This window comes from Podarcis erhardii (assembly GCF_964252035.2).
Source record: "Podarcis erhardii genome assembly, chromosome: 15".
Classification (NCBI taxonomy): domain Eukaryota; kingdom Metazoa; phylum Chordata; class Lepidosauria; order Squamata; family Lacertidae; genus Podarcis; species Podarcis erhardii.
Window position 1 is genome coordinate 26,485,004 of NC_138505.1, and position 27,775 is coordinate 26,512,778.

Here is a 27,775-nt window from a genome sequence, read left to right on the forward strand (position 1 = left end):
TTAAGGCGTGGATGTAAAATTAGGTATCTCCTCTTATGCAAACGACATGTGAATTTGCTTAAGGCCAAAATTCCGTGTGCAGTTTTTTTGGGCTAAATTCTGTGGCTGTCAGAGGAACTTACTTGCAAGTGTAAAGAATGGGGGGGTAAAATATACAAAAGGCTGAATTCATTTGGGCTTGTTTCTGAATAGATACATATACGGTCACACTGAAAATGCTAAATTATGCCTACTTCGGACGATGCAAATGCATCGTGATCGTCTTACCAACTTCTCATGATGAGACACAGTTTAATGTGGTACCTAGCTATACCACATCATGGAGGACTCTTCAGCACAACTGCGGGGTGAAATGAAAGTTTGTGCATGACGATCATAAGGACCGCAATGCAATCTAAAACAACTCTCCCTGTACTGCAAGAACAGAAGAGCTCTATGGCGTATTAAAGACTAACAAATCTACTGTGGCACAAGCGTTTATGGGCTAGCGCTCACTGATAATTCTGTTTGTAAGAGGGAGACGGCTTCACTGTCCCCCATAAAACACCATATGTATCAGATTTATAGCAGTTTATAAATGCTTTTATATATCTACCTGTAATTCAGTATAACAGTTCATGTATCTGATGAGCTGTCTTCACAGTCCACGAAAGGTTATGCCGCAATACTGCAAATTTGTTACTTTTCAAGACTCCACAAGACTATTGTGCTGGGTTTACTATCGCGGCTTTGGCACCAAGAGACATTAAAGCACCCCTGACAGTTAAGTCCAGTCGGTACTACAAATCCCATGACGCGATGCGGCAAGGTCCAGCTGCAAACCAGAAGCGTTGCTTTTATTTTTGTCCTCGGTCCTCTCAATAAAAGGCGAGGCCCGACGCAGGGACGAGGAGAGCATGCCGGGAGCTGTAGTTCCCCTGCGTTCTGATTCCGTTCCGTCAGTAGAGGGAGAAACGACAAAGCCCAGCGTGCCTTGCGACGGGCCGAGGCTGGCCCCTCCCACCTCTCCCAAACAGCCTCATCCGGGCCCTTGGCCGTCACTGTGGTCGGCGATTCGTCGCCATTACAGGGCAGCGGCGGCAACGGTCGTGCGGAGAGAGAGAGAGGCTGAGGCGGCCCGGGGGGCTTCCCTTGGGCGGCGACACTGCGGCCTTCCCGACGCCCTCGAGCCAAGGCCGGGCCGGGCCTCGCGGGGCTCCGTCCCTCCTCGCCGCCGCCTCCTCTCTCTCGGCCGCCGCCGCCGCCGCCGCTCCGTCCGCGGGGCCCCGCAGGCCCGGCCGGCTCCCCCGCCTCCCCCTCCGCCTCTGACTCGGCTCTTGAGGCCTCCCTGTCTCCGTTTCCCTCTTCAGGGCGAAGCCGTGAGGAAAATGTCGCCATGAAGGTGGCCGAGACGACTGCGCTGCGCCGACCCCGCCGCCGGGCCATGAGCCTGGGCCTCGGCCCCAGCCGCCGCCGCCGCCTCCTCCTCCGCAGTCTCCGCCAGAGCGCCTCCGCGGCGCCCGTGAATGCTCCAGAGCGCGCCCGTCGCAGCAACAGCAGCTCCGGCCCACGACGTGATGGACAAGAGCAACCCCTGCGGCTCCGGCCTCGGCGCCGGCTCCTCTTCCTCGGCGTCGGCAGGCAAAGGGCAGCAGCCCCGCTCTAACTCGGCCGGCCCGGCCGGGGGAGAGTCCAAGCCCAAAGGCGGTAAGGGAGTGAGTTGGGCAGGCTTCCAGTTTGTGTGTGTGGTGGTGCGGTGGTTAGACTGCCGGGCTAGGACCTGGGAGACCAGGGTTCGAATCCCCACTCGGGTCAGGAAGCTCGCCCTGGGACCAGGCACAACCTGAACAAGCTAGCCGGGTTGTTGCAGGTATTGAAGGAAGAGAGCCCATGTGTGTTATCTTTAGCTTCTTAGAGGAAAAGGTGGGCTATAATGCAAGCCATCGTTAAAATACAGGGTAGCACACAAGTCTTGCTCTTCGGTACCCTATAGGAACTTTCTGCCACAAGAAGGTGGAGGGGCTGGGGGAAAGTTCTCTTCTTTCAGTGTTCCTGGTGTGTGACCAAATCCCACAGGTGCCTCATGTCCTGAAAGTGGCTTTTTGGGCAGGTATGAATTATTTTAAGTTCCACAACATCTTGCAGATTTCCCCGGTCTTGGTGTATATAGGACTGCAGCCATAAACATAAATTCAGGACAGATAAAATGCCAGGTATTCAGGACAGACAGAAGAAAGTACTTGTTCGTGCAGCCCTTATTTAAACTGTGGCACTCACTTCCATAGGGGGGTAGGGATGGCCACAAACTTGGATGGCTTTAGAAGAAGCATAGATAAATTCACAGAGGAGAAAGCTATTAGTGGCTACTAGCCATAGTGGCTGTGCTCAACCTCCACTTTTAAGAGGCATTATTTCTCTGAATACCAGTTACTGGGAATTGCAGAGGGGAGAGTGCTCTTGTGTTCCACTCTTCTTGGGGGTTTCTCTTTGGAGCATCTGGATGGCTATTAGAGAACAGGATGTTGGACAACATGGGTCATTGGCCTGATCCGACAGGGCTTTTCTTATGTTCTCAATCTTAGGTTCAGATTATGTGGTCAAGATGCTAATCTAAAGCTGAATGCATCCAAGGATTCTTTTAATTCATCTGCAGCTGCTCTTTGGCTCCTGCCTGTGTCTCTCATCGTATTCTACATTTTCCATTAGTTCCCTCTCTGCAGGAATATGGTCTTTGAAGTCCAAAGGGTATTTGTTATGAAGTCTGGGTTCTTGTTTACACTGTATTTATAACCAAAATTGGAAGCAGTGCTGTGTTTGGACTGATGATACACTGAATTAATGGTTGGTTGCTGCTGCTAAAGAATGTAGTGTGGAGATAGAAGGTTTGGGTGGAGCAAGTGCTACTTCTGACTTTCACAGACCATGTGTCCTGGCACTGATTATATTCTAATCTACATAGCTAGTTGTGCAAGTGGCTGATTCTGAGTACGTAATCCTCAAATACTGCTAAGGTCAGTGTAACAAGCAGTTGCACTATTATTGTGACCTTTTACTTGGCTGGCAGTTAGCAAATGTCTTTCATAAAAAACACCCTTCTTCCATACGTGATTCAAGCTGCAAAAGTCACCTGTATTGCTTGTAAAGGAATCTAATTACTCCCTCCCTACTTGTAGTTAGCTGTTTAGCTATTTGAGTCTTAAGGTTGTAATTAGCAAACTATGATTATCCATTATTATTGTAGGCTTAGAGGCAACTTTTGACATTTGTTGGGCTCCATGTCCTATTAACATAAATCAGCATAGCCAAATGTCTGGGAGCTCCAGAGGTTCCCCATCCCTCATATATCTAGACCCCTGAGTCTCACTTGTCAGTGGTATGGAAATAATTAAGATATCACAACAGCTGGATGTTGGTAAAGGTATTGATTATTAGTCTGGGATATGTTTATTGGGTGTATCTCCATTACCTAGTTGAAATAATAAGAAAAAAGAAGGACAAGTTGCAGTAAGCTTTAGGTTTTTATGCTGCCCACTCCTCTCTGCACAGCCAGGAGAAAGTATGGAAGGTTTTTTTCTGTTTCCTATTGAATACAGGTTGCTGTGCTGTCTGGACTCAGAACTGTAGTTAATCTTCACTATAGTTGGTTTAAACAAGCTGCAGTTTGAAGTTGGCTTGTTGAACCTAAACCATAGTTAATGTAAGTGCAGTTTATTGTTGCAGAAAGTATGGCTGCTGTGGTTAACCCATTGCAAAAGCTTTCAACCTTTTTCTCCTAGCTGCACAGAAAGGAGTGTATAAGCCCAGTGTACTGCTGAGGTTCCTTCAGTTTGTTTACATCACAGGAAACTAACCATTTAGCATGATGTGCATATACAGCCAATTAGTAGAGAGGTCTGACCTAAAATCTCATTCATAATGGCCAGCACTCCATCAAATAACAAGCAATATAACAAAATACAATGGCATGGTAAAATTTATGCATGCTGAAAAATATCTATATGGAGATAACAGTAATACTGAAGTTCAATATGTGCATACTGTGGTAGCCAGCATGGTACTCTCCAGATGTTGTGAGCTAAAATTCCCATCTTCCTTGACCATTAGCCATGCTGTCTGGAGCTGATGCATGCTGTAGTCCATAACATCTGGACAGCATCACAGTAGCTACCCCTGACGTAAGCTGTATTTGCTGAGGTTGTGTGACTAGCTGAAAATATATGACTGACTAAAGCGCTCTTGGCACAGGTAGGAGTGTGAGGATATCAGACTTTTTTGCCCTATCTTTATAGTGTGTATCAGCCATGTGGGCTCCTAGATCAAGTGATCCTTGCGAGGGAAATGCAAACACTATCCTCTTTCCTAGCTGTAATTTTTTCTTTCGGATTATTCTGCACGAGTCACTACAGAACTAGTGGCAGTAGAGGCAAAGGTTTATCTTCCTGGAACAAGTTTTTAACATGATACTGCAATATATGCAAGAGATATGATTTTGTTCAACAAATGTCCACTGTATGTTCAACTGGCTGCTCTTGAAGGGGAGAAAGCTTCAGCATACAAGTAAACAATTCACATTTAAAAAGACAAACGTTGCTCCTATGGAACTGTTTACAAACAGATCTATTTACTATAGACAGGCTCAATCACATGGTCTAATGCCAACTATATGTTCACTAGCAGTTTTCTCTTGGCACAATTTAAAACAATGAATAATACAAACCACTGAGACTGCAGTCTTTTACCAAGTTAATTGGTAGTAAACCCCACTGAATTCAATGGGACTTGCTTTTCAGTGGACGTGTATAGAATAGCACTGTTAAAATAGCAGACAAATATTCAAGTAGCTTTTTCTGGGGATGAGTAGTAACAAAGCCCGTAAAACAATGTGGATGCATCCTTGCAATAACTAAACATGTCTTTTGTTGCTTCTGTGAATTTTCGGGTTGCATGTGGTGTTCTGCTTCTTGATAAAGCTTCTCCTGGCTTATCCTGCTGACTTTTTGTTGCTTTAACATGGTATGTGCTGCATGTTGCAGTAGGGGTTACTTGAAGGTGATTAGCTTAGTTGTAGTCAAGATTCCATTTTCCAGTCCTGAGACTCTGAACTTGGATTGCTTTTTTAAAAAGCCACTGCTTCATCTCTTTTTCTAGATGGAAAAAATGCAAGTGGATCCAAACAGCGTTATAATCGTAAACGAGAAACTTCGTATCCCAAAAATGATAACTTCGCCAGCCAATCCCGTCGCTCCTCTTCACAGAAAAGCAAAGCTTTTAATAAGATGCCCCCTCAGAGGGGTGGGCATGGCAGTGGCAGCAAACCTTTTAGCTCTTCTTCTAATGGTGGAAGACGAGATGAGGTGAGAATCTGGACCAGCCATATTTCTTGGGATGGGATGATTGCATGGTGATGCTACATATCTTGTGTAGAATGTGCTTGTGCTCTTTTGCTGTGTTCTGAAAAATGGGAAAGGATCCTGTATAGTGATTTTTACCTCATCTTCAAATCTAAATTGGTGCCAACAGCTGTGGAGGAAGCTAGAACAGCAACTAGAAAGTGTTGTGCCATAAGTTCTTTCCTTTACCTGTTAGGAAGCTTATCTTCAATTGCTGCCCCTTAACCAGGGGTGGCTAACATCTGGCCCTTTAGATGTTGTCCTTCAGTTGGCATAGCCAGTGATCAGGGGTGATGGGAATTGTAGTCCAGCAGCATCTGCAAGGTCACGGGATGTCTACCCTTGTTCTTATCCCTAGTGCTATAGCTCAGGTAGAAATTCCATTTTTAAAAACATCAAAACCCTTCTTTTATGCAGACACAATGGGACATGACATGCCTAAAGTACCACAAATAGTGTTTTGTTTTGATGACTCTGTAGTGTGTTAAGTTTTGCTTGTACAACTAGCAGAAAGATATGTAAGGAATGGATGAAACTGTTGAAAGATCTACAGTGGTGCCCCGCAAGACGAACGCCTCGCAAGACGGAATACCCGCTAGACGAAAGGGTTTTCCGTTTTGGAGGTGCTTCGCTAAACGAATTTCTCTATGGGGTTGCTTCGCAAGACGAAAAAATCTTGCGAGTTCCCGCGGTTTTTTTTCGCTTCCCCCCCTTTCCTAAGCTGCTAGGCCGCTTAACAGCTGATCGCTAAAAGCCGCTAGACCGCTAATAGCGCTAATCCGCTAAGCTGTCAATGGGCTTGCTTCGCAAGACGAAAAAACCGCTAGACGAAGAGAATCGCGGAACGGATTCTTTTCGTCTTGCGAGGCACCACTGTACATTTGTGTCTCCATATCTGACCCAGCCTCTTCTGCTGCTGGAATTTATCTGACAGACCGAGTAATCTGTTTATTTGAAATACCAATTGGTATTTCATGCTGTAAAGTGTGCTCATCATAGGCCTTACAAGTAAGTTAGCAATTGTGTGGGAAGTAATCTCAGATGTCCGGCTTGTAGTTTATCGAATTTGATGTAAAATTAATTTTTCCGTGTGTTGATACTTGTGGAATAAGAGTTGTTTGAAACTGACTGACTGTCTGAATTGAATTACTGTCTGAATTGAGCCTCCAAGCCACTGAAGGTGTTACTCCTATTTGTGTACTAAATCTTACAGTGCAGCAGTCTTTTATAGTAAATGCTCTTTGGACATGTGTTGCCTACACTACACACCAGTGCAAAATATGTTTATGTGGCACAGCTTTTAAAAATTGTTTTATTGGTGCATTCTAAGTGACTCATTGTCTTTTCAGGTAGCAGAGGCCCAGCGGGCAGAGTTCAGCCCTGCCCAGTTCTCTGGACCCAAGAAAATTAGCCTGAACCACTTGTTGAACTTTACCTTTGAACCTCGTGGCCAAGCAAGCTACGTTGGGAATGGCCGCGGCAGTTGGGGCAAGAGGAACAGATGGGAGAACAAACCTTTCAGCAAGGAGCTTTTCCTACAGGCCAAGTAAGTGGGAGGTCAACACAAGGTTGTGGATGCCTTTCATATGCCCAAGGGAGAACGAGGCCAGCAAAAATCAAGGCAAAGAAAAATGGAAAATGTATTCATTTTCTTACATTGCTATGATTTTGGTGAAATGTGATTATATTGTTTTGCTGTTTTCCCAGTTTAATGAGACTTTATGTAGCAGTCTCTACTTAGAAGTTTTTGTGGGCAGAAAGACCTAGGAATGATTCATTGTGCACTTTTAAATTTTATGCTCTGGTTTCTATAGAAACTTTAGAAGCCTTTTGTAGTAGTAATTCCGAGAGTAAGTTGAGAAGTAAGCCTTGAAAGGTAACAATTTAAGGAAATGAAGGCATTTTCAATATTTCTTCTTTGATACCATGTTATTCTTTATTAAATCTGTAAGTGTTAGATTGGCTTCCTGCATTAAGTTGATCCACATACCAGTAATACTGTAATAAGGCAGAGGTGACTAACCTGTTTTCTTTCAGATGTTGCCAGGCTACAATTGCTACCATTTCTGACCATTGGCCATGATTCCTGGGGCTGATGGGAGATGGGAGTCAAACATCTGTAGGGCCATAAGCTACCCACCCCTGTACTAATGCGATTCTGCTATTATTTTTTATGTTGTCCTATCTAGTGATGTGATGTGAGAATATTCTCTGCTAGAAAATTCTCCAGAGAATAATCTCCACAAACTGTAAATTCTAATGTAAGAACCAGTTTTACAGCACGCATTAATTTTTTTTAGTAAATAATAAGTCAAGCTGTGATATTGTCAGTGTAAGTAATGAATAATTGTTTTTTTAATCCATTATACATACACAACATAATTAGAATTCAAAGTTGATGGTAAATATACGGTTAGTGGCAGGCTTAGTGATTAACGTGAGTCATTCAGGTTTAATTTTGAATTTCAGGTTTGGTGCAAAAAATCAAAGAACGTGAATTCGCTGCATTGCCCCACTGAATAAAAGTATCTGTACAGTTTTTGGTTGCCATCTGAACAAGTTTACCCATGAATAAACATGTATATTAACTAATTATATCATTTTCAATGCATTAAAATGAATATTCTCCTATTTTAAATGAAAATTCTCTAATATTTTCATTAATCAAGAATATTCTCCAAAAGATTATTCTTGAGAATTTATCATCACTAGTCTTACATAATTGTGATCCTCAATACCTGTATTTCTGGATTCTTTTCAGATAGCTTAGCATCAGATAAGTATTCAATATTTTCTGTTTTTTCTGTGTTTGCTTTCCAGCTGCCAGTTTGTGGTGTGTGATGACCAGGACTACACAGTTCATTTCACTGACCCAGACACCTTAGTCAACTGGGACTTTGTGGAACAAGTGGTTAGTAGCAATGCACTTGCCTTGAAAGCTTTATTACACAAACTTAGACAGGTTGGCCACTTACCGTTTGAGTTTGGGCTCAGTTCTCCAATCTGTTAAGGTCATATTTTAGAGTGAAACAATAGCACAGTAAATTGTATTCTGTTGCACTTTCCCAGCGGATTTGCAGCCATGAAGTCCCCTCTTGCCCGATATGCTTATACCCGCCTACTGCTGCCAAGATCACTCGCTGTGGGCACATCTTCTGCTGGGCATGCATCCTGCATTATCTCTCTCTGAGTGAGAAGACTTGGAGCAAGTGCCCCATCTGTTATGGCTCGATTCACAAGAAAGACCTGAAGAGGTAAAATAAGTTCTCTGAGTAGTGCCTTATTTTTTATTGGCTCACAAGTCACCTATCGCTCATCACTTCCCTTTTGTTTTTGCAGCGTTGTTGCTTTGGAAACTCGTCAGTATGCAATTGGCGACACAATTACGATGCAACTGATGCGACGGAGGAAAGGTGTCTTGATAGCGCAGCCCAAGTCAAAGCTGGTGAATGTGGAACAGCCTATTCATCTAGGAGGTGAGCGGCAAAGAGGGAAGTTTGGTAGACTTTGCTGCCATTTGTGCAGTATCTGGGGCATAATCTAGTTCAAAGTTTTCTGGCTTGAGCTGCCTTGAAATGAATAGGAGCAGCACAAAAATCAGTCTTGGCCATGGCTCCTTTAAGGTGGCAGAACTGTTACTCTGCTGTTGCTCCCTGTATGTAAACTGCCTAGATTCTCTGCTTCAAAAAGCATGTAGCAATTCCCAGCAGTAAGTATGACCAATGGCTGGGATGATGGGAATTGTAGTTCTGCAAAATCTAGAGGGCCACAGGTGTTCCCCACACCCTACTAGTGCTTTCTTAAGTACAAGGTGGGACTAAGCACAATTCTGTGATCGACAAATGATTAAAGTGATCCATTTGACCCCTTCCATTATTTACTGTTACGCCCAGTATTTCACCTCTGTGTTTTAAGTCTCTGCTTTGCTTCCTCTTCTGTTTTCTCCACCAGGGCTTCGTGATAGCCCAGTGAGGACAATTACCTAATTGATCGGTCACACCTTTTCCACAGTCACATGTCCAAAACTTTGCTTGTCCTTAACAAATCAAGCAAGATAACTTCAGCACTAGTAACTTAACTGCTTGGCACATTCCAATGTTGTGGGGTCCAGTGTATCTCATTAGTTTCCATGTTAGACTACATTTTTAGAGTACAGTATCAGTCATGTCTATTTCTTAAGTGGAGCTATATTTTTCCAGCTAGGACTTCAAAGGGGTCTGTTGGACCCTAGTAGCAGGTAGAGAATGAACAAAAGGTTTCAGGTGGTAAAGCAAGGAGTGCTGACTTTTTCGCACCCATGGGCGTCCTTGCAACCCAGAGAGACTGTCACGGGCACCACACATCCCAGGCAGCCAAGCACTCACTGCAGCCTAGTATATAGGCTGCAAGTGAAGGCTTCTTTCAAGCCTAATTTAATGGAGGGGAGCAACCCCTGTGGTTGCTAGGGAAGGCCTCTGCAGGCATATGTAGGTCCAAATTATATAGAGCCCCTAATCAGCTGGGAAAGCATTGCTGCACCTCTGGCATCGATTCAGACGGTGGCTATAAAGAGAGCAAGCAGATCACAAGAGTGTTAACTTGTAGGATGTCTTCCAACTGGATGGCTACGTTCATCCCAGTGTACCATTAACTTGACATGTCTTTGTCCAGATGAGCAACATGGACAGTACTCCAAGCTGCTTCTGGCCTCCAAGGCTCAGGTGCTGCAGGAGGTTATCCTGGAGGAGAAGGTGGCACTCTTGCGCCAGTACGAGGAGGACAAGCACACACCTGAAGCATGTTTCATTGAGGCTGCCATTCAGGAGCTGAAGGTGAGGCATCGCCGGGTTCTGAGTAATGTGGTGTAGGGAAATCTGTGGGTTTTACTAGTTGCTCATGGCACCTGTTCAATGTGAGTGACTTTGAGCATTTTTATTGTGTATTTCCCTATTTTGGCAGGTGGCCAAAGGGTGGTTTTTTTTGGGGGGGAAGGGGTTTGACAAGCACAAATACTGCTGAAGTTGTAGCTTGAGCAAATAGGAATCTTTCTTTATTTTGTAAAAAATTATACACCACTTGATTGTAAAAACCCTCAAAGCGGTTTACAAAAAGGTAATGCCATAAAATCAGGGGAAATTTGCAGTACATTAAAACATGCAAGAAATTAAAATACTAAAAGAGATTAAAAACCACATCAGCATTTCTAAGTATCTGGGTAGGCTTGTCTGTCTTTCTTTCTTTCTTTCTTTCTTTCTTTCTTTCTTTCTTTCTGAATAATGGTTTTTTTAGGGTTTTCCCCAGTTTACATGATGCTTCCAGTTTTCTCTTTCATCTTCACAATAACCTTGCGAGATGGGTTTGACCTTAAGTCACACAGAACCCAGATAGTTTGTTGTCACTGTCACCAGTGCCTGTTTCTTGTTCTTTGGTAGGGCGTAAGTGATGGTTATGCGTCAAGAGGCACAGTCCGAAACATCTGGAGAGCATCAGGCTGGTAAAGCCTGGTGTATATGTTGATGTGATGCTGAGATTAACAATGTTTGGCTTGGCTTTTAGGATCGAGAGGGAAACTTGATGTCCGACAAAAACAGAGAGAGTGATGTTGCAGGAACCACGGCAGCTGTGGAGGCTCTCATTGTGACAGAGTCATCTGACAAAGAAGCAGCAGCAGTAGTAGTAGCGACCCAGGAGAGGAAGGTGAGAGCTTGAGTTCTGTTGAGAGCCAGTGTGGTGTAGTGGTTAAGAGTGATAGACTCATAATCTGGGGAACCGGGTTCACATCTCCACTCCTCCACATGCAGCTGCTGGGTGACCTTGGGCTAGTCACACTTCTTTGAAGTCTCTCAGCCCCACTCACCTCACAGAGTGTTTGTTGTGGGGAAAGAAGGGAAAGGAGAATGTTAGCCGCTTTGAGACTCCTTCGGGTAGTGATAAATATTGTTATCTCACTCTATTCAATAACTATTTTAAGGTCATTAGAATGGGGTGAACCTAGCTTCAGTCCTTGTGCCCCAGAGACCATTAAGCTAGACACTCCAGGGTGACTTCAGGAGAGAGATGGCAGAGATAACTGCAGGGGTTTGAGGGGTTTTGAGGGCTTGCTTGAATGGGTTGAGAAAGATGGATGTGAACTACTCTCTATTCTTAACAGCCTATTCTGGAGTATCTCTCTGCTTTTGAAGAAGAAATCCTGGAGCCACCTCCTGTAGATTCTGCGGCTGCTGTCCTGCCACCCTTTGAGGTGGAAGAGGCAGTGGGAGTGGATGATGCCGAGGAATCTGGCAGCGACCTACCGGGCACAAGTGAGATGGAAGGAGCCAGTCTGCCTGAACCTGCCTGCGAGAAACCTGAAACAGCATTCAGCAGTGGGCACCCAAGCACCACCCCTTTCTACTACTTCTATCAAGGTTAGCTCAACAATGTCAAGGCAAGGGTAGGGAAGCCTTTTGCAGTTCAAGGTCTGCATTTCCTTGTGGGGAACCTTCGGGGGGGGGGCAGTGTGTCAGTGGTGGACAGGGCCAAAGGCAAAAAGTACATAGAGTGATGGATATGGCTACATGTTTGTGCAGTGGACACGCAATGTCTCTCTACCTTTCATCCAGATGAGCAAGAGATACTATCATAATTCAAGGATCCTGTCCCGCTAGGCAAATCTGCTCATAGAGGGTACAGAGGCCTGGCTTAGGGGAGGGTCCTGAGGGGCCAAACAGAGAAGCTTGGGGGGCTGCATTTGGACCCCAGGCCTGAGGTACCCCACCCCTGATGTAAGGCTTTAGAAGATCCCTGTGTGACATGCTTCACCAACAATAACTTTCTTCAAGGGAAGCCAGCCTTTTGGGGGCGGGGAAAAGGCCCGGTGACCTTTAATTACTTCATGGCCTTAAGAGCTTTGGTTGAGGCAGAGACACGTAGCAGAACAAAAAGTGAGGGATTCCCAATGCCCTGTGGAGCGATGCGCTCTCTGTTTTGTGCTGCACACAAAGGAGGCTCTTAGGTTATTGGTTCCCAAGGATGGATTGAGAGCTACTTCCCTGAAGAATACAGGAGATTCTTTGGTACTCTACTCTCAGAAATAAGGAGAATCTGCTATGTTGTTCTAGTTTTGGAGGCAGTGGTGGTGATGCTGAGAAAGCAAAACATCAATATGGACTCTCAGAAGTGCAAATAAAGGCTTAACAACACACAGCATTTCCGGGGATGCCATAATTAAGCAAAACACTATTGAATAGCAGTCCCTGCTAGAGTCTCAAAGGTGCTGTGCAATTGATGTTTTGGAACTGGAGTGAGGTGGCTATTCAAGGCAGAATCAAATACCCTACTGGATTATTCCCATTATTATTATTATTATTTATTATTAATTTATATGCTGCTTAAGTGGCATTTGGCAATTAAAAAACTATGTGCAGCAGCCCCAGGTGCATGCAGAGGAGCACTGTGTAGACTTGGGGCTGCTGTGTCTCGTAAGTGGTTCAAGAGAGTAGGGCGCAGTAGGGCGCGTTGTCCTGTTTCCCCTGCTTTCCATAACTGTCCTGCAACTTCTCTTCCAATGCTGTAGCTGAGGACGGGCAGTGCCTGTACCTTCACCCAGTGAATGTCCGCTGTCTTGTGCACGAGTACGGCAGCCTGGAGAAGAGCCCAGAGAAGATCACAGCCACTGTGGTGGAGATATCTGGCCACTCCATGACGGAGGTAACGACACCCAGGATTGCCCTGAGTGTGTATTTTGACTGTGGCTGAGCTACTGTCTGAGGTATAGGTACCTTCATAGATTTTGCCTTTGCAAGAATTTATTATCTCCTGGAATGATTTTCTGGCTGTGTGCCGGGAGGTGGGTTTAGGTGCACTTGAGTGTTTCTCACACTTGGAAATACTCATAACTGGCACTGGCTTGACTTTATTTGGTAAAAATAAGGCATTTTTTTATTGTCATTGACCAGCATTCGCTTTACACAACATGACTTCAGGGAATGGGTATGGGGTAGGGTTACCATATTTCAAAAAGTGAAAATCCAGACACAAAAGTTTAGCTTTTTCTTTCAAAATCTCCCCCCAAAACCTTCATTTTTTGAGCTATTTCTAAGTAAATTCTCCAAAAAATCAACATTTCCATTATGGGTTGCCATACGCCCAGGCAGAGAGGTGTGTTTGAAGGTTGCACAACCAGCTCTCTTCTTTCTAAACCCCCAACCCCACCTGCAGGACGTGCGGCAGCGTCATCGTTACCTGTGTCATTTGCCACTCACCTGTGAGTTCAGTATCTGTGAACTAGCTTTGAAGCCTCCTATCATTTCGAAGGAAACACTGCAGATGTTCTCAGGTGAGCATTGGGAAGTTCTGTTTTTCTGTTACAATTCCCAGTTGTAGCTGAAGAGTTGCTTTCCACGTAACTTAAAATGGGAGTAGCCGGTATGGTGTCCTCCCAATGTTGTTGGACTCCCAAATCCCATCAATCCCATGCCTGCTTGGCCAGTTGTCAGGAATGATGGGAGTTGCAGTCCAACAGTATCTAGAGGGCACCATGTTAGCCACCCTGATTTAAGGTTCACTGCTGAGAAGAGAAGGGGGCAGGTAATGGATGTGGGTGTGCTTGGGTTTGGGTTTGGACACAAATATTGGAAAACCGGGAAGTCTAATCCTGCAACAGAAAATGGAAACTGAAACCCCATCATTGTTGGGCTTCTAAAGGAGGTGCCACTGGGGACTACTACCAAAGGGGGGGCTTTTTCTTTGCTGTTCTGAGCAGTCTGTCTCACCCGGGAACTCTCCCAATGGCTCTTAGATGACATTGAGAAAAGGAAGCGCCTGAGACAGAAGAAAGCTCGTGATGAGCGACGTCGGGAGCGCAGGATTGAGATAGAGGAGAACAAGAAGCAAGGCAGATGTAAGTGGCAACCTTGCCCTCCTCATCTATAAAGAAGTGCTTGGTCTGACGCTTGGTGTAGATGGAAGCACCTTAGTAAGTGGGAGGAGAGGGGGGCAGTTGTGACTCACGCTGGCCTTTTGTGACCGGGGTGGTGGTGGTATAATTTGAAACAGGCCAGTGAGTATGTAGAAATGACAGATGGTGGGAATGCCATATTTTAAGCAATGAAGCTAAGGAATTTCTCAATGGCAATATGGCTTTAACACCCCTCTGAAAAGGAAGAAGATGCATGAGGGAGTAGATGTCACTTGAATTGATCTGAATCATTGGCATAGGAGTGAATAACTTTTGTCACAGAGATAAAACTTTTGGTTTTCTGTCTAGATCCAGAGGTTCATATTGCTTTGGAGAACTTGCAGCAGTTCCCTGCCTTCAGCGCATGCTCCGGAGAGTATGCAGGCACTGAGAACCAGAGTGATGCTCTGCTCTCTCCTGTTGGTTCAAGTCCCATTTCTCAATCAGGTGAGCAGCTGAAAGAGACCTGGATACCCAGCCGGTGCTCACTCTCTAAAGGTTTACTTCCACTTCCTTAGCAGAATCATCCATGGGTGGGGTAATGCAGACAAAAGACAGGGGAACTCCTGAACAGCAGCCACTGGAAGGAATGTGAGTCCCCAGCTGAATTTAAAATAGCATCAAACATGAAACTAATGAGGCTTGGAAGACCAGTGCCTGAGAAAGAAGGATGCACAGGTGCATGAGAGCCTATACCTGCTACCATGCCTCCTTAATAACACAACTCTTAGTCTATATAGTAAAAGTGTGATTTTTCTCCTTGCAGAGTCCATGTATACTCCACTGTCTCCCGCAGGCAGTCTTGGCAGCCCTTCACTCTTTGTTGGAAATCTGGAGGAGGAATCTGCCCTCCCCTCCTTTGCCCAGGTGTGTGCTTTGTGCAGGACTTTCCGCTGCACCCAATCAGTTCTTCATTATGAGAATTGTTTAAGGAATCTGCTTGTGATTCAAGCATAAATGAAGCCTGAACCCAGAACTACAAAATTGTCCACACTGCTTTATCACGTCTGAGTAAACCACAAAAAGGTGTTTGCTACTATTAACTGTCATGGGCTGGTTGGATGCAGAGTGGTGGGCGGCACCAGCTGTGACCACTAGGATAGAGCTCTTCTTGTTTCTTTGAATAATGAATTAACTTCACTGACATCAGGTGCTTTATTGCTGACCTATTCCTTACTCCAGCTCCTGACATTAACCTTTAAAGTAGCTTTAGCTGTCCTGCTGAAATGCCCTCCATTGATCTCAAGCCACCTTTAGTCACAGATTGGTAGCGTGTGGCTGATCTGACTCTTGTACTTGTTTTTGGTAGATGCTGAGAGCTGGAAAAGCTAAACCAGAAACATGGAATAGTTTTCAGCCAAAGAAGAAAGGTAAGCAAAGTGATTCTTCTTAGCTTAGTGTCTCCAAGAGGCAGCACCTTTGTAGAGTTGAGTCTATCTCAATTTATAGCCAACTTTTCTATATATGGCACCCAAGATTGTCAACACCAATCTTAAAAAATTACGATGAAATGGTTAAAGATGTTTATCAGTTACATTTTGAAATAAAAAATAAAGTCGCTAGCCACGAAACACCAAATAGTGACTGCATTAGAGCAAGTTAAAAGGAGCCATAAATAAAGTCAGCCAAGCCAAAGGCCTGTCTAAATTTATAAAAGCCTTTGTCTTACAATGGAAGGATATCACCTCTGATATCCTGATATCTATGTGTGTTTCTTTTCAATAGTGCCTCAGAGCACTTTTTTTCCCCTTCTCCTGCAATGAGGCTACATTTTAATATTTTAAATGTTGTATTTTATTTTTGTTTTTAAGTTTGTAATCATTCTTCTTGTTTTTGTTATTGCTTGTAAGCCGCTCTGATCCCGGCCTTGGCTGGGGAGGGCGGGGTATAAATAAAAAATTATTATTATTATTATTATTATTATGACAGAGGCCTGTTCAGACTCCCCAATGATTTAAAAACAGCCACTTTTATTTCAGAGGAAAACTCCACCCTGGCTCCTCCCGCTCCAGGAGACAGTGATGGGGAGAGCGATAACTCGGACCGTGTACCTGTGCCTAGTTTCCAGAACTCCTTCAGCCAAGCTATCGAGGCAGCCTTCCTAAAACTGGACAAGCCGTCCACTTCTGACCATCTTTTGGGTAAGAAGAGAGACGGGAAATAACCCAGTAGTGTGGGTGGGGGCGCTCAGTTGTGCAGCCCCTTAACACTGATGTAGGGGGAGACTTGCACAACTGCTTGTCTATGGTACATTTGCAATGTTCCTCTTGGGTGATGCCTGTCATGGCCATCTCCAATTCAGGTGCTTCTGATAGTCGTACGTAATATTGGAGTACAGTGCAGGGCAAACCTAGCTAGATATGTTGAACAATGCTTACAGTCTCACAGTCATCTTTGTTCTGATGCTGTGGGAATTTACTGGCCCAGCTTGATTCTTTGAGGTGTGGAGGGTTGGTCATGGGACCTACTGCCACTAACTTATGTCCCCACCCTTGCTCTGGCCAGTGATCAGCCAGGCATCCGCGTTTCAAAGGCTTGAATGGGAAGCTGAAAGTTTTTGATCCAAAGGCTAGGGGACTTAAGAATGAAAGAGCTTGCCAGCGGAAGCCTTCCCGCAGGAAGCCTGCCCTGGTTCTATATTTCCAGGGATGAGTTTTTATTTAGCCCAGGGACAGTGAACCTGTGGCCCTGCAGAGGTTGCTGGACTATATATTTCCCATCATCTTGGGCCATGCAGGCTGCTGTGGCTGATGGGAACTGGAGTCCAGCAACATGTCAAAGGCCTAAATGGGCTCCTGTAGCTGCAGGATGATCCCTTAATGTAGGGTGTGTGTATATATAAAAGGAAATTGCTTCTTTGGAGTAAGTCATTAGTTTAGCATCTCTGATAGGGAACATGTTGCGTCTGGTGACTCAGGCTGTTGTTTCTTTTACAGAGGAAAAAAGAGGCAAGAAAAAGAAGCAGAAGCAAAAGTTGCTGTTCAGCACTTCAGTGGTTCATACCAAGTGATCATACTAACGGACAGATTTCTTCACCTGGTTCTCTTTTGTTTGCTTTTGTGTTTTTGCTGCTATAGAAAAAAAGTATTTAAGTTTGAGCAGAATAAGTCTGTTTCTGGGACTTGGGAAGGTGCATAGGAATTAAAAAGGAGTACTTCTCCAGTTAATACCAAAACGAAGTATTGCATCGCAGAAGCCAAAGTGCCAGGGCTGTGCCAAGTATAACTCCTTTGACCTGGGAATAATAGTGTGGTCAGGGTGGCACACTTGCTTGTCACTTGAGGCAAGCAGGGAGCTCCTGATGCTTCCGGCCTGTGTGAAAAGGAGTCTACTGACTGCAGTGGGCTGGGTGATAACATCTGCTCCTGGCAAATTGGTAACTAAAGGAACCTGGCTATAGAGCATACACTGATTGTTGTGTCGTTTTGATTAGCGCTGCTTATAAAGAATTGAGGGGGGGTAGTGGAGGAGAAAATAATTCAACTTATACCTGCTATTTTTAATCTTTTCCCCAAAGGGCAAAAGCTGGGGAAAGGTACTTTGGAAAGGCTTTCCTGAGTAATCTGATGGGTTCTGGAGGCCAATTGTATTCAGCTAGGCAAGAGAGAGTAATGCCCTTTCTGCTGCTCATGGGTGTTAATGGTGCTAAGGTTACTTGGAGAGAAATTAGAATGCCCCCCCCCCCTTTGCGCAGAACTGGTAGCTTGTATGCACATGCAGGTCAAACCCCTAAGGATATGGAGGTCATGGTCTTCCGTTTGCTTGGTTCTGGGATTCAGTTTGGGTTTGTATAATGTACATTTTAGCCTTCCATTCTTTTTCTCTCCTCACTCTTCCAGCCCCTACTTTGTTTTGAGAAGTGGTCTCATTCTGCACTGCTTGTGGCTTGATCTGAAACTAATTACTACTAAAAATAAAAGTGTCAGTTCCGTTGAATACAATGAACTTCAGTGTACCATACCAGCAAGGGTGAAATTAGTTGCAATAAACCATATGCACAAGGTGTTTCCCTGAGCTGTACCTTACTCTCTTTTTAACAGACTATTCTAAACCCTTTTCATTTAAGTCCTGGTAACAGTGTTTTCTGTGACCAGGAAACAAATGTCCTCCAACCAAACCTGGCTTCCCGTTTATTTAAGGGAAGACACCAAAGACAGTTTTAGTATCTGAGGGTCCTATAAAAGCTGTAATGTACAAAAGCCGACCTTGGTGCCAGTTTTTATTTTGGCTGAATTAGCTTAGACTTAATGTGGCTTTAGCAGCTGAGCATTTACAATTTTTGTACTTTGGACAAAAGCCTAAAGCAGGCTTTGCCAACCTGGAACCATGCAAATGCTTTGGACTACAGCTCTCATCTAGTGAGTCATCATAGGTAGTCATAAGAACATAAGATCCTGTATCAGGCCAGCGGCCAATCTAGTCCAGTATCCTGTTCTCACTGTGGCCAACCAGATGCCTATGAGAAACCAGCAAGCAAGACCCAAGCCCAAGAGCACTCTCCTCCTCTGGCTTCCAGCACCTAGTATTCAGCAGCATTGTTGCCTCTAGCTGTGAAGTCAGAGCATATAGCATCTATCATGGCCAGTAGCAATCAATAGCACTCTCCTCCAAATCATGGAAGGGGCACCACATTAGCACAAAGCCTGGCCCAGACTAAAACAACAAAGCAGAGGATATTTTCCTTCCCGCTTGGCTGCAGGTTCTATTGACACAGCAATTGTTTCACTGGAGAAGGCCAAGCTGTTACCACCAAACATATTTTTAGAAGGTGGCAGGGAACACACTTCACATGATGCCTCTTCCTCCCCATTGCAGTTGCGTTATTCTCGGTTGTTTGGCAAATTGTGCCTCATCATTCTCAGTGCCAATATGGTCTCTACCCATCGAACCATGCAGTCAATTAGCTCTTCCCAGTGCCAAGGGGTATGTGCCAAGATTCACCGGGGGGAGGGACTGTGTAGCCCACCACAAATGTGGCCTTCAAGGATTTAGAGCAGCCTTCCCCAGCCTGAGAAATGTTGGACTACAACTGCTGGCTGATGGGAGTCCAAAACCTCTCTGGGGCACCAGGTTGGGAAAGACTGCTTTACAGGAAGAACAGGATGAAAATGGAATGTCTGACTGCTCTGTTTCAGCTAGCTTGTGATAGAGGGGGTTATCAAACTTAAAACGTGCTCTGCGTGCAAGCAACAGGTGGGCTGCTCTCCCAAGAAAGTATTAAGCTCAGCCGGGGGACAGAGGCAGATGTACAGTTCTGTGGATACTAGCAGTAGCATCTTATTTTGACACGGCTATCCACAAGCCTTCACTATTAACAGGCTGCAAACTAGGTGACAGTACATTGACATAACTATTTGCTTTTATCTATTTTATTACCATATACATTAACTGCTGTAAAAGGAACTGGGGGAGAGAAATATTGATCCTTGCCAGCAAGAATCCCTCATATAAATGGCCTTGTCCTACAAGAGTCCCCAGACTGCTGCTTTGTTCAGGCCATCTCTGTGCTAACATCGCTGTCTTCATCGTGACTCTGAAACTGCTGCTCTCCCACAAGTGCACAGCTCTGCATCGACTTCTGGATGGCTTGTCTGTCTGCTGTGTAAAAAAAAGAAAAGTTAAACTCAAAAGATATACAAGGCAGTCTAGGGTGGTGCTTTTCTACCTTTGCGTTAGCCCTCTTCTACTGTTGCAAAGGATTCTGGGCAGCCTACCAGCTGTAAAGGCTAGAAACTTTTTTGAAAAACAGAGATTGCCTGGAAGCAATCTGCACTGCTACCCTATCCAGTAGGTATGGGTGCAGAACTGGTTATGGCCTCACCCTACATAGGTCACTTTTGAGAAAAATGGCTAGTCTCCCTGTGCTAATCAGCCACCAGGTATCATATGATTCAAAAGGAGAATTAATGGCACACTGTGTAGGCTGCCGATTCTTCATTTGCAGGCTTTTCTTGAATTCGAAGCAGCAGGCTACAAAAGTCCCTGCCAAAAGCAAGACTTGCACTTGAGCTCCCAAATGCAGCCAGTCCAGGCAAGGGTTGCAATTGGTGCTGAATGCCCCACCTGCCTGAGAAATAATCTGGAGTGCACTGTAAGGCTTCTAGATGTCCCTTTATAGCTGTGGCTTGGCCCACAACCCTGCTGCTGTTATTTCATGCTCCCACAAAACTAACAGGCAGCCCTTCACTAGGTAAATACTCACATGGCAGCAGTATGCTACCCACCACAACCAGATCAATGGAAACTCAGTAGACCCCACAACCTGTTCAGAGGGAGAGGCAGTGCCCCACCTGAACCCACTAGGAGAGAAGCAGCCTCCACATTCCACTCTGCCTCAAGCTCAACAATTAATTGTTTTAATGTTTCTTCTCACAGAGGCTCTAGTGGCTAGAGCTCTAGGTTCTAGTCTAGCCTGTCCCCATTTTAACGCTCCAAGCCAAGCGGTTTGTTACCTTCATTGGAGCAATTGCGTAGCAGCAGGAGCAGCTGGTCCTTGTTGTACTGGATTAGGAATTTCTGACACCTCCGTATTGTAGCTGATGGAGGAAAAAGAGAGCATATGCATCAGCAACGCCAGAAGCAAAGGCAACTGTGCTTCCATGCTACAGCAGTGGTGTCCAAACTGTATACCTGAAGGAGCGTCTCCACCCCCATTGTTCAGCCCAGATACTGAGATCCAGCGCCGAGGGCCTTCTGGCGGTTCCCTCATTGCGAGAAGTGAGGTTACAGGGAACCAGGCAGGGGGCCTTCTCAGTAGTGGTGCCCGCTCTGTGGAACGCCCTCCCTTCAGATGTGAAGGAAATAAGCAGCTATCTTATCTTTAAAAGACATCTGAAGGCAGCCCTGTTTAGGGAAGTTTTTAATATTTAATGCTGTATTGTTTTTAACACTGGATTGGAAGCTGCCCAGAGTGGCTGAGGAAACTCAGCCAGATGGGCGGGAAATAAATAAATAAATAAATAAATAATATTTTTTCAAAGAGGGCCAGATTTGATGAAGTGAAGGGCCAACCAAAGTTGTTGAGGGTTTTTTTTTAGGATTGAAGTTGTTGAGGTTTTTTTTAAGGATTTTACCCCAGGAAATAAACTGCCACAGGGGCCAGATTAAACCGACCAGCGGGCTGGATTAGGCCCCTGAAACAGACTTTGGACATGCCTGTCCTACAGCAATCCTCTTGAAATCCTCTAGCGCAGTAGATTTCAACTAGTGTGCCATGGCACCCTGGGATGCCTTGAAGGATAGAGTCAGGGGTGCCTCTTTCCTTCCCTCTTCTGATGCCCTCTCATGTCTCTGCCTCCCAAAGGCTTACATGGCTGTTAGTTGCAGCAGCCCTGGCTACAAGCTCCCCAAATGGTGCCTCTGCGGTGGCCAGGGGGTGCTGGTTGGCAAGAGCTGAGGTGGCCTCAGAATAAGCAAGCAAGCAAGCACTCCAGGGAGCCCAGCCAGCTAGTCCACTAGCCGTTGCTGTTGGGAATGGACAGACAAGTGGGAGGCCAGGCAGGCAGGTGTTGCACTGGCCTTTTTGGTGCTTGCTGTGTGCAAGGCCTGCCTGGGAGCTGAGTGCCCGGTGCTGAAGTGCCCATACAGGCCCAACAGCTGCCGGTGCTGTCTCTCAAGGTAAGGTGCTGGCCTCACATTCACCTTTGGCCAGTCTCCGTTGGGCCACTAAGGCTGGGGGCATTCTCTTCCCAGGCCCTTGTGGGGCAGTGGGCAGCAGCGTTTGGAGTTCAGAGTCCAGGGGCGGCAACAGTGGCTACCTGGAGGACGGAACACCACAAGGGTGAAAAAGGGTGAGAGGCTGCCAGCTCTGCAGGCAAGGGGTGACATAGCTAGGCTCCTGAGCCCCACAGGGGTGCCGCAGAAATAATGCAATTGGTCAAGGGAAAAGTGGACTCCAAAAGGTTGAAAACCTCTACTCTAGCAGGAAACTTCGGCCCAGAAGAGGAGTGAACTAATGGGTAAGAACATAAGAAGAGCCCTGATGAATCAGGCCAATGGCCCATCTAGTCCAGCATCCAGATCTCAAAGCAGCCACACAGATGCCTGTAAGAAACCAGCAAACAGTATTCAGAAGCACCGTTGCCTACGACTTTGGAGACGGAGCATAGCCCTCTCCCCCATGACTTTGTCCAATCCCCTTTTTAAAAAGTCATTTAGGTTGGTGGCCATCACAAACAAGAATTCTTTCAAAGCGTTAATTCTATCACACTGTTTTGGAACACATTTTAAAAAGAAAAGCTTGGCTAGCTTTTCAGATACCTGTTAAGTGAATAACTTTCTAAGGAAATGCCTGAAATAACTGATAATATAGTTTGAAGTCTTGTTTATTCTGTTATATTTTACTCCAAGAAGACCAATTTATTCTAAACAGAACCCAATAAGGCAGACATGTATGTACAAAATATTTTTTTGTACTGTGATCCCATTTAGATCCCAATATGAAATTTTGCAAGTAGCTCTTAGAAATATTAAATAATCAATACATTTTGGGGGGAAATTTTAATTGTATTTTTAAAATCACTTTTTAAAATTTAACTTAAAATTTTAAAGGAAGCCCATCATGTGGCATATATTAAAGCCCATAAAGTCCTGAAGAGATTGGTATTTTTAGTTTTGAAGTATCTCAATTCTGGGATGAGCTTTTGTGGTTTTTGTGTAAGGCCAAAATTGTCAATTTTTTGAAATTTGAAACCCACATAACTCAATAAATGGGATGAGTTAAAAAAAAAAATATTAAATTTAAACTCGGTTTTGATCATTCAACAAGTGTAGAAAATATTAAGAAAATTTGAGGCACAAAGTAAAAAAATTGAATCACCTGCTTTGGAATGACCCCAAAATATTTTTTGCTATTTAGTTATTATAAGCTGCTTTGAACAAACATCTGCTGGCATCATTACATTTGTGATATTGTTGGTGCCCAGTATATTGAATATTAGATAAGACTGAATGGCCCTGACATTGTTCACTTTCAGCAAATAATTACCACAGAAATAAAAAATCTACGCGTCCCCATTTAAGAGACTTCAGCACACAAGTGGAGACCCCTGAGCAAATTAAACTGCTGAAAAACAAGAATCCTAAAGAACTGAACTCACCTCCAACATATAGCGTGTTAAAAGAACAGGGATAACACTGATTCTTGTTCTCCAAGTGACTGATGAAGGGAAGAGATGAACCAAGTAGCCGATAAAAGTCCTTCCGGCAACACAACAGAACAACTCCTGTGTAAGCATTGAGGTACTTTACTGGAACAACACAGAGAAGAGACCCTTCAAAGTTTAGCACAGGCTTTCAACAGGACAGGAGCAAAATGTAATTGTAACCCCACCCCAAAAAGAAACCCATGTTTCCTTAGCTGCTTTTAGCAGCAAGTTGGAAAATATGATGGCAAAGATATTGAAGCAGCCTATCTGTGCAGTGACTAATCATACTTAAATCCCAGTCTCAGACATGAAACTCAGTGACTTGTTTAAAGCCACCCAATATCTATAAGCAGCCCAACAACCCAGCTTGTGAGAATAAAATAAACCTCAAACACCTAACTTTTGGCACCTGCAAAGAATGAAGTCATAGGAAAAACTGCTTTTTGATTGTCTCAGAGGAATTTTTTTTTTAATGTTCACCAAACTTAAATCTCAAGAGCAAGTGTGATGTTGAAGTGCAACTGATATTTTCAACTTGTGTAGTAGCCTGTTCAGCTTCAGAGTAGTTTCTGCTCAGGGATAGTCTGCCTCTGCCTCATCCATGCCTACCTGACAAATTACAACAGTTATCAGGCCCTCCCTCTACAAAGAGCCCCCTGATTTTTTGCAATTCATATCTTAAGACTGATATACAAAATCATGGAGCCAAGTTAGCACTTAAGACACCAACACACCTCTGATACCAGGTATGCATAAACTGAGTCCCAAAACACTAACTATATCCTGAATCTGCAGCCTTCCTGGGACTCCAGAAACAGGAGAATTGCCAGGTATTTGGGGGACCATAATATGCAGCTGGTGTGCTAGCAGGTCTGAAATTACTAGAATGGTCAATAGTTCTCATGTTAGAATAAAAATTTGTGTATCTTCCAAAGCACAGGACAGACAGAGAGCTAAAGGGAGATTGTAGAGGAACTCAAACTGCACAGATTTCCTTAAAGAGGGGAGGTTGGCCCATTGGGCTGCAAAGAAAGCTCCAGAAGCCAGACCTGAAAAAGCGATGGAGCAGCAGGCTAATCCAAAGTCTCCGTGAATTCGCGCAACAGCATTTTTCACTGCGTTGTGCACCGTGCGCTCCTCGATAAGCTGCAAACAATGCGGGTCCTCGGAGATGATCTCGCAAACAAAGTATCTGCAGAGACGGAGAGAAATGGGCATTGTGGCAGCGCAAAAGGTGATGAGGTGGCTGAGCTACAAAGGGCCCATGAAGCATTCACTCTGTCAGGCTGCTTTCCCAGCTATCACTTGCAGCAGCCATTCCAGTCAGGCTTACAGGAGAGGAAGAGATGGGGATTAAGGGCATCTCAATTACAGTGGTACCTCAGGTTAAGTACTTAATTCGTTCCGGAGGTCCGTTCTTAACCTAAAACTGTTCTTAACCTGAAGCACCATTTTAGCTAATGGGGCCTCCTGCTGCTGCCGCACCGCCGGAGCACGATTTCTGTTCTCAGCCTGAAGCAAAGTTCTTAACCCAAGGTACTATTTCTGGGTAAGCGGAGTCTGTAACCTGAAGCGTATGTAACCCAAGGTACCATTGTAGTTCTGCTAAAACACCAGCAACCTTGGGGGATCCTTCTCCTCAAAATCAATTCATTCCAGCTGGTCATTGCTGGAATTCTGGAACCATGAAAATGTGACTGAGCTTGTGTTCCCTTTTCCTCTTCCCCATCCCTTTTCCCCTCCGTGCCTGTAATGTTTATTACAGGACCGCCTCTCCTGGTATGTCCCACGGAGGACCTTACGGTCTTCAAACAAAAACATCCTGGAGGTCCTGGGCCACAGAGAGGTTAGGCTGGCCTCAACCAGAGCCAGGGCTTTTTCGGCTGTGGCTCCGATCTGCTGGAACGCTCTGTAACAAGAGACTAGGGCCCTGTGGGGCTTGAAATCTTTCCGCAGGGCCTGCAAGACAGAGCTGTTCCACCAGGCCTTTGACCAAGGCACAGCCTGACCCCCTCCTTTGGCAATTCTTCACAGAACTCTAGCCCAATGGTTGCCATTAATCTGATCTGAACTGACTTAATAATGAAATAATTTTAGAATGTTGTATCATTTTACTGTTGTTAGCCGCTCTGAGCCCGGCTTCGGCTGGGGAGGGCGGGAAATAAATTATTATTATTATTATTATTATTATTATTATTATTATTATTATTATTATTAGGACGGACATTTGTAAACCACTTTGGGAGGCCTTTTTAGGCGAAGTTTTTTTTAAAAAAGCAGGCTTCAAATAACTAATAAAGCAGGCAAGGCAGGGAGCAGCTAACCACAGAAGTGAATCGACCATTAGCCACCTCAGAAAAGCGATAAGAGATTTTTAAAAAGGAAAGAAAAGAGCCTCACCTGTTCTTAAACCTCACCATCTCTACAGCGAAAACACAGCTATTATTGGACTTCCGGCGACAGTGAGGTCATAGAGTGGCAAAAGGCCCGAACTTCCGGTACCAGTTGAGAGCCCCCATTGGCTATGTATGGGCTTCCTAGGTGGCTTTGCTCTAGCCCTTGTAATCTCTATGGCGGAAGCCCTTAACACCACAGAGATAGGAAAAGGAAGAGTGACAATATCGTTAGGCGAATCCGGGAGCTTCTTCGTTGGTTTCTCTCAGCAGTTAAACTCTGTATCAACCCCACGATACAAGGGGAGCTTCTGTTCATATCAGCCAATAATAGTTCAGAAGAGGCGGGCTTAATAGGGAAGGAAAAAATCACATTCCCATTGGTCACGCCTCCCCGCCCCCGCACTATTAGAGTACTAACCGTCATTACCTTTCAAAGTTCCCTCCTCGGAGTTCAGCCGTCAGCCGACCAATCAGCGCTCATGCACTCCCTCTTTCGCCACGGAGGAGTTTGTTAACTTTTTCGCCGCTTGGTGGCGTGCGAGCGCTTTGCTCGGCTTTTTCCCGCCTAAAGTGCAGAGCGCTGAGGGGGGCAAAACCGTTTCTTGTTTCTCACCTCATGAAATACAGTACTCGTGTACGGGTCACATAAAATAAACAGAATTTTACCTTTTAAAAAATAAGGGTGGAGGGGGAGAAGACAGGCCACGAGTATAGTGTTTCACAAAAAAATTAATATATATTTCAATTTAGCAGAATTCTATATACAGTACCATTTTTTTAAAACAACAACAACAACCACCTCACCGGTTAACAAAAAGAATAAAAAAAATTAGTTTAAAAACAACTATGTCAAGCCTTCGACGAATAATTAAAATAAATAATAAGCTAATACTGGGACTAAAATAACTATTGTAAAAAAAGAAAAAGTTAAAATTGACAGTAAGCTAAAAACCACATGAAAACATGACAACGTCTCTGGATAGGTTTTGTGTAAACAGAAATGTCTTTAGCAGGCACACTAAAGAGTACAGTGAAGGTCCGTGCCTGATGTCAGTAGGGAGCTCCAAAGTATGGAAGCTGCTAAACTGAAATATTGATTTATTACAAATGCAGATGGTATTAATTACGTGGCGCCTGTAACAGCACCAGTTCCTCAAACCAAAGCAGTCATATATGGGGGTAAGCAGTGCTTTTTTCTGGGGGGATGCAGAGGTACGCATACCTCTAAACATTTTGTGAATCTTTGTACGTTTGTCCATTTACCACCCCCCAATTTAAACTATAAAATGGTGATTTTACTGAGTCAAAATGAGCGTACCCCTAAACATTTTTTAGAAAAAAAGCACTGGGGGTAAGGCAATCCGGCAGGTCAACGTCATGTGAAACATACACATATACATAGAGACATGTACGTGTAGATATTTGACATGGTGCTTTTCTATTGTTCAAAGAACTGCAGATAATGTCTTGTTCTTTTGAAGGGAGCTTTGTGTTAAGTTGTGGGTGAACATATCAGACGACACAGCGATTCTTCTAACAGCTTTTGTTTATTCACAGGCCAGAACAGAACTGAACTGAAGGGTTCAGCCAGCCTGCTTATATAGAGCTCCAGTACAACGTAACTGTAACAACTTTCTGAAACTATCCAATCACTGAACGTCACTTTCAATCCCTTATTTGCATATGTGGACCTGAGTGAAAACTATCTACAGTATCCCCCTGCTGGCCCAGGGTGAGAACTTCAGTACATAACACTTTGATTGCAACAGTGATCACTGAAGCTGTGGACCAAGGAAGGAGGTAAGAGAGCCCACATATTGCTTCACTCACTTTTTGCCTCTGGCTCCACACACTACTGTCATGCTGGAAAGGTCTCCCCGGCTTTGGTGAGAAGGAAGGGAGTGGAAAATGGCGCTGGAATGTCAAGTCGCTGGGAATCACATGGGG

At 44.7% G+C, this 27,775-nt stretch overlaps 3 protein-coding genes across 3 annotated transcripts in view; 2 read left to right on the top strand and 1 right to left on the bottom strand.

Moving 5' to 3' along the window:
- Window positions 1-1,032: 1,032 nt before the first annotated feature.
- On the top strand, window positions 1,033-18,291 carry RNF10 (ring finger protein 10). Its single transcript, XM_081841793.1, has 17 exons — window positions 1,033-1,686; window positions 5,128-5,333; window positions 6,719-6,915; window positions 8,190-8,280; window positions 8,439-8,623; window positions 8,709-8,845; window positions 10,020-10,180; window positions 10,905-11,045; window positions 11,500-11,755; window positions 12,904-13,037; window positions 13,548-13,665; window positions 14,128-14,229; window positions 14,596-14,733; window positions 15,053-15,153; window positions 15,596-15,656; window positions 16,266-16,427; window positions 17,223-18,291. Exons 1-17 carry the CDS (start codon window positions 1,506-1,508, stop codon window positions 17,294-17,296), a joined length of 2,445 nt encoding a protein of 814 aa, XP_081697919.1. The 5' UTR covers window positions 1,033-1,505; the 3' UTR covers window positions 17,297-18,291.
- Window positions 18,292-19,639: 1,348 nt separating this feature from the next.
- On the bottom strand, window positions 19,640-26,234 carry POP5 (POP5 homolog, ribonuclease P/MRP subunit). Its single transcript, XM_081842160.1, has 5 exons — window positions 25,833-26,234; window positions 24,482-24,624; window positions 23,385-23,534; window positions 20,739-20,822; window positions 19,640-19,884 (listed from the first exon to the last, which is right to left on the bottom strand). Exons 1-5 carry the CDS (start codon window positions 25,850-25,852, stop codon window positions 19,778-19,780), a joined length of 504 nt encoding a protein of 167 aa, XP_081698286.1. The 5' UTR covers window positions 25,853-26,234; the 3' UTR covers window positions 19,640-19,777.
- Window positions 26,235-27,162: 928 nt separating this feature from the next.
- The window catches only part of CABP1 (calcium binding protein 1), a 77,640-nt gene continuing 77,027 nt past the window's right edge, over window positions 27,163-27,775 (top strand). Inside the window, exon 1 of the mRNA XM_081842040.1 lies at window positions 27,163-27,628. The gene's annotated coding sequence lies outside the window, so the exon portion shown is untranslated. The remainder of the gene's footprint in view (window positions 27,629-27,775) is intronic.